The sequence below is a fragment of the Poecilia latipinna genome, unplaced genomic scaffold, assembly GCF_001443285.1.
Source record: "Poecilia latipinna isolate Pla-1442-1.1 unplaced genomic scaffold, P_latipinna-1.0 Scaffold1350, whole genome shotgun sequence".
NCBI lineage: Eukaryota > Metazoa > Chordata > Actinopteri > Cyprinodontiformes > Poeciliidae > Poecilia > Poecilia latipinna.
In genome coordinates, this window is record NW_015113966.1 from 232630 (window position 1) to 243933 (window position 11304).

At 39.5% G+C, this 11304-nt stretch overlaps 1 protein-coding gene across 1 annotated transcript; it reads left to right on the forward strand.

Moving 5' to 3' along the window:
- The first annotated feature begins 2683 nt into the window (after positions 1–2683).
- med10 (mediator complex subunit 10) lies at positions 2684–5688 on the forward strand. Its single transcript, XM_015056049.1, has 4 exons — positions 2684–3134; positions 3223–3306; positions 3652–3754; positions 4991–5688. The coding sequence occupies exons 1-4, from the start codon at positions 3013–3015 to the stop codon at positions 5084–5086; spliced, it is 405 nt and encodes a 134-aa protein (XP_014911535.1). The 5' UTR covers positions 2684–3012; the 3' UTR covers positions 5087–5688.
- The last annotated feature ends 5616 nt before the right edge of the window (positions 5689–11304 follow it).

The following is an 11304-nucleotide window of genomic DNA, read 5'->3' on the forward strand; positions in this document are numbered from 1 at the left end:
CTCCTGCTTTAATGCAACCGTGGATGAAACACACACACACAGACAGTAAATCCTTCTCTTCTCCTTAGCAGCGTCTGTGCTCACCGGTGGGAGTACTGATTTTCAAAATAAAAGCCTCTGGGTTCCTTTAGAGTCTGGAAAAGGCTGGAAGTTAATTCAAGGGTTTCCAGGCAGGGTTGTCCCCAAATATTTTTGGGGCAGTGAGCAGATTTTAACCCCCCCTGACCCCCTGACCCCCGCCCATTCCAAATGTCAACAGCAGATGACATTTTGGTTTGACTAGTTACTATCGATTAGAACCTTGCAGGAGTAGCAAAGATGCTCAATTAATTAGACAAATGCTTAGTTTACAGTAAATAAGTTAGCAGGTTTAATGTTTTTTGTTTTTAAAATTTGGAACAGATGTGTAGAATGCGGAAAATGTGCCAACTAACGCTACAAAATAAAATGATGTTCTTGGGAGCCCCCTGGTGGTGTTGGAGGTGGGGAACGCGCTAAGCAGCCGCTTACATCGCACATGTCTTAGGCCGGCTCTGTTTGAGTCTGGATAAGTGTGGGAAAAGAAAATAGAGAAGTACATTTCCACACTTTCTAAAATGAGCTAACTATAAATTAGCATTTTATTATACAATCACATTTCATAAATTTCAATATTTGCTCAAATGAGGTTCGTTTGTCAGAAAAGTACCTTTTTTTGATTGCTTTGATGTAACTTTCAAATTTTAAATGACATGGTTTCATTACCTGTAAGTAGACAATGACTGTAATCAGCAGGAGTAAAGACTTTCAAAAACCCATATAAGTGTTTGAGGTGAAATAAATGGGTTTTCAGTAATATTCTGATTTATTGAATGGGTTTCTAATTTGTCACTGGACTAAAAGCGCTCATGGAATTTGGATATTTAAGGCTCCCAAATATCTAAATCTAGCAGCACGATCTTTCCTTAGTTTGATTTCAAAGGACAGCTGGCGTCCTGTTCAGCTCAGCTTATCTGTGGTGTTTCTTTGAAACTGTGTTTTTGGCAGGAAGGGAACTATCAAAGCAAAACCGAGCAAAGTCAACTTCACAAATGTTCACTTTGAGCCTTTTGGTTTTGTTCCCAGCTCAGTGGATCCCAGTGCACTTCAGAATAGAAAATAACAATGCAGCAAGGGGTCAGCGTTATTCTGGAGCTTAGCAAAGAGCAGGAAGGAGTATGAAGACAGTTTCACCAAACAATTTAAATAAAATCAAAATAGTACTTCCTATTTAGTTTTTTAACCAGCTCAACCTGAACTCACTTTTTATGTCAAATAGGTCGATGTTTACTTCTGTCTTTTGGTTTTACTTTATGGGTTATGTGCAGGAAAAATGTCTGTAATCAAGATCCATCCATCCATTTTCTATACACCCTTTTCCCTTAGTGGGGCGGGGTCACCCTGGACAGGTTGCCAGTCTGTCACAGGGCAACACAGAGACAGACAACCATGCACACACACACACCTAGGGAGGATTTAGAGAGGCCAATTAACCTGACAGTCATGTTTTTGGACTGTGGGTGGAAGGGTTTCCTGGAGAAAACCCACGCATGCACAGGGAGAACATACAAACTCTATACAAAAAGACCCCAGGCTGGGAATCGAACCCAGAACCTTCTTGCTGCAAGGCAACAGCTCTGCGTCACTGTGCTATAATCAATATTTACTTTTGTATTTCAAATTTAAAATTTGAAATGGAAATATAGCATTTCTCTATTACAAAATCTGATTTTGTAATAGAGAAAACGTTTGGCTTTTTTTTGACTTATGTATCTTTTTTTTTTTGGAAACCTTTTGTTCATGGCAGGGCCTGGCTGACCCCTGATCACTAGATGACTGTAAATACACTGCTCAAAAAAAATAAAGGGAACACTCAAATAACACATCCTAGATCTGAATGAATGAAATATTCTCATTGAATACTTTGTTCTGTACAAAGTTGAATGTGCTGACAACAAAACCACACAAAAATCATCAATGGAAATCAAATTTATTAACCAATGAGGCCTGGATTTGGAGCCACACACAAAATTAAAGTGAAATGTTCCCTTTATTTTTTTGAGCAGTATACTTTATGTACATGGCCTCCAAACTAATCAGCATTGTTTATAGTGGCCAAAAATTTACTGGAAATTTCTGTAGAAAATAATCAACTTGACAATTTAGCTGACAGTGCAATATTCTGTTTTGTTGTTGTTGTTTGTCTCATCTATTCAAGCATGAAGTGTATTCAAAATCCATCAAAAATAAATAAATGAAGTCAAAATATTTGATTGGAAATTCCTTAAGGGAAATGTGAATCATGTTTTCTAACAGTAATCATAATTGTCTATGATTATTAAATTTACAAAGGATTTTTCATTAAATGAAAAAAAGGACAATCCTGAGTGTCCTCTTCGTGAGACTCTTATACAATGTGAGTATCTTCAGTCAGAGGCTTCTTCATATGCCCTGTAATACTGACTGCTACAGGCAGTCCTTCCAGCTCACAGCCATGAGCAACGATATTTAATTTCCCTCTGGAGTTAATCATATTAATTAATTATTAATTTAATTAGTAATATTAAATGTGTTTAATAAAATGTCAATTCTGAATTTAATTGAAACACCACAGATTATTTCATAAACCCTGTAAACGTCATTTCTTTTTGAATTTAACGCTGTAATATTAACTGGGATACTATTTTTAAAGCATAATAATTTCAAATGTGTTGAATCTAAACTTCATCCGTCTCATTAACAAAGAGCAGCCCTTCTCTCAAGCGGCGCGACACTTTGCGACACAATACGACAACCCTTTACCACTTGTTTCCGAGGTAACACAATTGCGTAGACAGCTGGCTCTCACCAGCGATTGGCTGGCTGCAGACCGTAAAGCGTAGCGGCGTTCTGCTTGTCCTAGTTTAGGTGGCTAAACAGTAAACACCGATAATTTAGTGGCGGCGTTTTTGACACGTCGCTGTTGGAGCCGGTTTATTTGTTAAAAGCATCAAAATGGCTGAAAAGTTCGACAATCTCGAGGAGCACCTGGAGAAATTCATCGAGAACATTCGGCAGCTGGGAATCATCGTCAGCGACTTCCAGCCGAGCAGCCAGGCGGTTCTGAACCAGAAACTGTGAGTTAGCTTCATACTAGCTTCATTTAAAGACAGTCTTTCGGTAGAAAGCTTCATGTTGAGCCGCTCCATTCACCACTCCCTCCAGGAACTTCATGATATCCGGGCTACAAGACATCGATAAGTGCCAAAAGCAGCTTCATGACATCAACGTCCCTCTGGAGGTGTTCGAGTGAGTCATGTAGATTGTTCTGTTGCACATTGTTACAATTCAGCTTCCTTTTTATACAAATAGGAGAGAAAAACTCCCCTTTCTTACTGCGACGCAGTTAAAACCTGTGATGCTGTGTAAAACCACGCCGAACTCCATAACAAAATTAGCCAATTTAAGATCATAATCACTTTCGGGTGTTTCTTCAGATCCAAATGAAACATAAATTTACTATTCATCTTTCATACCAGTAAAAAAACATTCGGCCTGCGGATGTACACAAAACATTTACTAAAATCATCAAGTTTGTGCTTTATCTGTGCCAGGTCTTGTCATGATTTCATGTTAAACCCTGCTTTTCCAAAGGTACATCGACCAAGGCCGAAACCCACAGCTGTACACCAAGGAATGTCTGGAGAGAGCCTTGGCAAGGAACGAGCAGGTCAAAGGAAAGATAGACACCATGACGGTAAGAGATTATAGCGAGGACACCGACGTTACAGTGGAAAAAAAACCTGCAAAGGTCTGGGATTTGATGTCAGTGTTTCCAGAACTGGTTAAGTATTGAGAAAGATAGGGCAAGGAAAGTATTTGTATTGAATTTATTCTCAAAAAGTCACGCCATCCATCTGTCTATACATCTGTTCATCCTACAGAGATGTCATTTTTTTCTGAGTCAGACTATTAATATAATGGTTAGAAATTGACTAAACAAGCGCAAAAATGTGTAAAATGTCCCATAAAAAGGTTATCAGCATATTACTGTTCCTATTTATTTCAGGTTTTATTTTATTTTTTCTTTCTTTCTATGCCTTCTGGGTATTTTTGGATGGCTAAAATAAGAACTTGAGTGAATTTTACAAACAAGAATTGGGCACAAAAGTAAAAAAAAAAAGTTACAACATATAGTTGTATTTTTAAAAAAAACTCTTCTTTGCCATAGGATTAGATCACACATTCAAACCTGATCCTATATTTACTGATATCTGGTTAACTGTCTTATACCTTCAACTTAGCCATTGACAGATCCAAATACTGAAATAACTGAGTCTTTACTTGACTTTTATTTGCAAAAATGTAGAGTTCTTAGAAGCTGGTTAGCTTAAAAATATACTAGCTGGTGCCAATTCCTCACCACAACTTCTCCTAACATTATTCTCGTCATTGTAGCCAATGAAAGCAGGCTGCTGGCATTGCCTTCCCAAAGTAATTTATCTGATTCTGGCTCCAAATGGTCACAAAAACAATGCAATCTTCAAGACAAAGCTTGTTTTATACTTTCTTTTTGGCACATTCCACTTTGCAAGTATGTTGTAATTTCTCCCGACGGTGGATCTCACATACTTTGTGCTTTCTGCTCAAATTAAAATGGCAGAAAGAGGAGAGGAGGGTTGAAGAAACTGATAGAAAGATAGAAAGATAGAAAAAGCTGAAGAGGTGAAATGACCGTCACCCATGGCGACGGCAACAGAAAAAGAGCAAATCAAAATTACATTAATTTCTTTTGTTTTGACTAAAAAACGCTGGTATTTCGCAAAATCTATAAAATCCTAAAACGAATCTGACATTCCTGATTATGTTGAGAGAAGATCATCTTCTCACCAGAACCGTCACTGTCTTCATTCTAAAATCACCAGGATTTTTAGATCACTATTACTTTGTCTTCTATTGTTTTTTTTGTTTGTTTGTTTTTTTTTCGCTGTAGAAATTCAAGAGCCTCTTGATTTCCGAGCTCAGCAAAGTTTTTCCCGAGGAAATGGCCAAATACAAGGATATACGTGGAGAAGATGGGCCTTCCTAGTGTCTGCAGCTCACGACCCTCTCCCCGACCTTCACCCTGTGACCCGTCCTGTATGGAAGGTCTGAATGAAGATCTAGAACGCTTCTCATTTCTGCTGCACATCGTGCGGCTGTTGACGGTGATGAAGGTCGTAGGTCAGAGCAGAACCCCGGCCCCGTCAGCCATTACCTTCTTGTAGATTGAAACTTATTTAAAACCTTTTTTTTTTTTTTTTTTTGGAGAAATGTCACTTTAACGCCTTGGATGTGTTGTGAGAGTGTGAACTCATTTTCTTCATTCAGCTTTAAGTTTTACAGAGAGAAACGTTCCACAGCTCATCTAAGTATTAGGGAAGAGACTCCGTCGGGTTCACAAACTGTATATTTATACCTGTATTTTTTATAACGCTTCTTTATCATTGTGCAAACTCATGAGATTTTGTATCAAGCTCAGGATACTAAAGGCCATGGTGATTGAATGGAGATGTTTTTTGACAATAACTTTGTGCCTCAGCGTACAATCTTTGTCACGTGTTTATATTGTAATGTTTATTAAATCCATTTTTTGTATGCTGAAACGGTAGCATTTGTAAAGTACGAGGAAATAAATTCTTTGAAGATAAATTGGATCTTTTCTTTGACAGAAACATGTTCATTAACTTTACTATATATTCTGTAGCTCTGTAATGAGCTTTAAATGATGTGAATCTTGTCTTTAATCAAACGTTTAAAAAAAATGTAGATAACGTAACTATTGAAATTTTAAAAGCAATAGAAATAGCATTTGTGTTTGCACAAAAATGTTAGTACATATTTTTACTGAAAATCATACTTTGAGAATATTGGCTCATGCCTACATGAAAGTGTAACTTTTTTACATTTCCAATTAAAATTTGTTTTTATTAAAACTATATAATTTTAAAAGACAGGATTTATAGCTGTGCAGATCATTTGAGAAATATACAAGACGTTATTTAAAAGTTTAAGAAAAAGAGGCAATGTACCCTCCACAGATCTGCCTTTGACGTCGTTAGGATTGTTCGGCTCGGGTTGCACCTTGTGTGAAACTATATCTGGCCTGTAAAAGTCTGCAGCGCTGAAACAGAGAGATGGACGCACAGAGATAGACGAGGCTGCGTCATCCTGTTGCTAACAGCGCAGTGTGCCTCCACCTTAAGGGATTAACCACAGCGTCAGCTTCACCTGACCCCTGAGGCCTGATACTCCGAGACAGGAGGAGGAGGAAAATGAGCCCTGTTATTGCCTGGTGACGTACAAAGCCCTGTTTCACGTTCCAACCTCAAACCTCTTTGTATTCTATTGGGATTTAGTGTGAAAGACCAACAAAAAGTTGTTCTGGAGGAGAAAGTGTTGATGTTTCTCAACATTTTTTCAAAACAAAAACTGACATTTATATATATGAATAATGTATCCTTTACTTGGAGACTAGAGTTGGGTAGTGTAGACGACTGCCTTTGTAGGTCACCTTATAATCTGCCTAAACTGATGGGTTGAGCAATGAGAGGATTAATGTAAGAAGAAGCTAAGAAGCCTATGTTCACTCTGGGTGAGCTGCGAAGATTTACCGCTTAGGTGCGAGGATCTATGAACACACTACACTACACACTTTCAACCACTACACAAGTGGTTGAAAGAAAGCCAAAAGACGGATGCAGTTCACTAAAAGTCTTGAAAGAAAGCTTAATTGGTGTTTCTGTCACTACATTATGACAGACCGTTACAGCATCCTCATCACTGCAGATGCTGCACCAAACCGCCTATCCATCTCCTGCACTACTTTTCCCTCATTCGTGAACAAGTCTCTGAGATACTTAAACTCCTCAGCTTGAGGAAGGACTTCTTCCTCAACCTGGAGAAGGCACTCTACCCTTTTCCTTTTCATTATCTCAGATTTGGACGCACCAATTCTTATCCTGGTTGCTTCAAACTTTGCTGCAAACCGCTCCAGGGAAAGCTGTAGATCTCAACCTGATGAAGCCAAAGGGCAGAAACATGATCCTGAGGCCACCAAATGGATTTCCTCAACACTTTGGCTGCACCTAGAAGTTCTGTCCATAAAAGTTATAAATAGAATCGGTGACAAAGGGCAACCTTGACATCCAGCTGTCACCTAAAACAAACGTTACTGCCAGCAATGCGGACCAAGTTTTGACACAGATCATACAGGGACCTGGTACCTCTTAGTCCCAGAGTACCACCCATGGGATTCTTCTAGGGACATGATTGAACACCTTTTCCAAGTTTACAAATCACATGTAGACTGGTAGCTGGGATCTGGTCCAGTGTTCCATGACTAGAACGAAAACCAGGATAGAAACCATGTATCATTTTAATTCTGCTTCATGGTAATCCGCTATCTGTTGCTCTAACTCGAGAAGTAAACTTTCTACAATCACCTCGCGTACTCGCTCTTCAGCGGTGATGTAAACAGTTCCAGTTTTAAGCCAAAGCACATTGCTCATCATTGATCGTCCTGCATTTCTCTGTTATTCATTTTGCTCTTAGTTTTGCCTCACCCTTTGGCCTTCCTTTCAGATTGTGGATGAAAGCATTCCGACCGGAGCTGCAGCAGTCAAGGGCGCCCTTTTCACTCCAATAATAAGCCAATTCGGATAGATCGGAAACATTTTAAATTAAATAGCTTTTCTTTTTCTTTAAAACCATTTTGTGTTCGTGCTGGAGAACCACCGACTTTTCTTTCACAGGGTGGCTGCGTGGGAGTCCATTACGTCGTGATGCTTCGCTAAGCAGTGAGGAGCAAAAGGAAGAGGCAGTGAGTATTGTACTGTAACGATGCCTTTGTATGCAGCGCCGAGGTGCGCTGGATGACTCACTCGAAGAATCTTTTACCTCATCTGTCCTTCCCTGCACTCTCACAAACACACCTCTTCATCCCAAAGACTGCTTCTCCCCGTCCTTCAAGGATGTGAGTGGGGTTAATTGAAATGATTCGTAAGAGGGAGGGTCCTTGTCACCTTACCGTTAGCCCTGATTCTCTCTGGATTTTATTGGTCCTTTGATAAGGGGAGTTCATAAACCACGCCGATGGAGGTAAAAACTGGCAGAACGCGCATTGTTTCATTTCTCTCTGCAAGAGGAGCCCATTCTTCTCCAATTTCAGGATGTAAGGAGGGCACTGAGCAAACAGCTTTCCACAAACAAAGGCAGGTATCACCCTGGAAGGGAGCGTTTGGAGGGGTGTCGGGTGGCGTGATGCTCCGCAGGCTCTAAATACTTAATTTACTGAAAACACGGAAAAAGGTCAAGGAGAGAAACGCGACAATAAGATACAGCTGGTGAAAGGGGTGGGGCGAATACACTTTGCTTCCATTTCTTGCTTTGGCTCTTTGCTGTATTTTCTTACAAAATAACTCATCCCTCTACATTTTTCATGTTTTGTTGCATTAAACCACAAACTTCAATGTATTTTGTGGAGATTTAGCACTGTAAAATTTATAGACTTCAATGTGAATTTATGTCTACATATGTACATAATTCTGCATTACTTTGTATTTGCTTATTCCTAATAAAATTAGCTGAGTTTGCCGTTCCAACGCGTCAAGATGAAATAGACATATCAATATTTCAGTAAGGCAATATTGCCTTTATTTTCTATTTAATATAATTTTAAAAGGTGGATTTGGTAAACCTGACAGAAACTAGCTTCAGAATGGAAACACCAACATCATGAGACGCATCATTCCTAATTTATTTAACAGTGCTGTTAAATAAAGGTAACTTGTTTATTCCATCAAGTGAGTTATCTTTTTGGATGCTTATATGACAACTTAATAATCTTTGCACTCACGTCAGTGTGTGAAATGTAAGTATTTCAATGGATTTGAACCAGCGTGTGGTCAAATGGCTTTATATCGCCTCCTAAAGGTAACCAATTTTAAACTGTAATGTAGAAGTTTGGTACACAGATCTCTTCAAGACAAGGGGAGGGGAGGTAAAAGGATTGATGATAAGTACTAAAACCAACAGGAAGTGGGTCATTTTGGGCCAAAGAGTCATTTCTAAGATTTCCATCACAGTTGGGTCGGTAAGCGGTACCCCATCACCCTCTTGCAGACATCTGTCTTTTTGTTTTTTGGCCAACTCAACCTACTCACTGTCCCCTACTACTTAAGATTGATGCTAACTTTTCCTGACTGTGAATTGGGGATAAAATCAGGCAAAAAGTCATCCAGTGTGTCACCACATTTATCTGTCCAGACCACACAGTTCCAGTTAAAGTCCAGATATTACATTTACATTTGTGATGGTAGGACAGACAAACATTTTTCTTGGCTCGCTTCCCAAAAGACTCCAGGCGTGACGATTACACATGATGGTTTGCTGACATAAAGAATGCACATATTGAAGCCACATTTCTAACTGTAAGCTGTGGAGAGGATTTACCTCACTGTGAGAGGTGGCCAGTTAAATATGAATCCCCCGTCTAGTCGCGAAGCAGAAACAGGCGTCTTATCTAAATCCGAGGGTAATGGGAAGTTATGACTTACTAATTAAAAGTTCCCAGAAACTCTGATAATTTTTTAAGGTATAAATTTAGAACTGCACCAGTTAGCTATTTTAAATTATTTTTGTGAGTGGGATTATACCACACCAACAGAAGATGAAGACTTTTACCAGTGGTACATAACAGTTTCCAAAGGTTCACACAGTAAAAGTTGTTTTAAAATAAAAACGAGTGACGCAGCCGTGACGGGGAGGACTCAAAGGCTTTTCATGAAGGAAACGGGTCCGGGACCATTTCATCATTCCACGCGCTCTGTGTATTTCGGACTGGTGCGGCAGTTGAAATGTAAAAAAAAAAAAAAAAAAAAACCATGGTGCCCTTGGGTTTGGTGCAGGAAACACAAATGCAGGGGGGTGGGGTGGGGGCTGCTGCTTTTGATGAAATTAGCATAATGTCTTTCTGATGCTAATGTGAAGTGCCTTCGACTGACCGCTGCGGCCCACAGCCGTGACGGGGCTGACATGGCGGCGGCTGCTGCTGCTGCTGCCTCCGCTCTCCTGTCCGCGCCATTGTGTCTGCTGCCTGTTCTCCTTCGGCTCGGTGACACTCATTCACCTTCTCAATGAGGGTCAGGAGGCAGACCCCCTATTCCTTCTGTCGCCGGGGTCGCCATGGAAACACCACTCCCATTGGCGTCACCCTCACTGCATCAATAGCTTTTTGCTGTGTGTGTGTGTGTGTGTGTTAAGAGAGTGCTGTGTGGCTAATGTTATAAGTGTGTGCTGTGGTAATGAGCTCAGCTGAAAAGTATTAAAAGTCTGCCGTGGCTCCCTTCACATACATGATATGCGCAACACGTCACGGCCGCGGCAGCTGTCTTACATAATGATCTGTGGCTGGCGGACACATCACGATTTGATGGAATTAGCAAAAAGTCAGCGAGTCCTTAAAGGGATAGTTCAGGATATTTTGAAATTAGGTTCTGTTGAACATTTTTAAACGGATAATATCTTTCAGCTCACCTTCTTATTGGACATCTGATTGGGAACTTGGAAAATCCGGTTTCAGAATAAAATGTTACATCTGGAGCTAACAAGTGTATTTGAAAGGAGATTTAAAAAAAAAAAACAGTGAAAAAACGCAAAAGAGTTAAATGAGAGCGCTATTTCATTAACCTTTACCTATTATTCAACACCTTAGTACTGGGCCGTTATTTACAGAGAAATCATTGAATACTTACAGAGGAAATTAAGGAAAGAGGCAGTGCACCATTTAACATACTGAAAATGGGACATGTAAAACATTTCCTATCAAAGTGAACAGTTGGATGAAAAGTAAAGTTAAAAATATATATATTGTCGCTGTTTCTGTGCATTCAGTGGTTACTCTCATGGGAAATGCTTTATCTGCTTTCAGTATGTGTTTCACAGAGGAAGATTATTCCAGATTATACCAGAACCACCAAAAGAACGACCAAAGGACAACATGAGAATGGATCAGGTTGGGTATAGAGATGGGACTTGATTCAAAATTTGAATCAAGCTAATTGCATATTAATTGAAGACTATATAGCAACAAAAACAAGCAAAAACATTTTCAATTAAATGTTATTCTGTTATTTAGGTTATTCAACCATCAGAGGTCACATACTCATGTCAAATCACTTCTTAAGAAATGTGGACTGTGGACGCTGATGTTAGCATGGGGGACATCTTTGCTAGCTGCTACACATTTAGCGTTGAAATGCTACATTA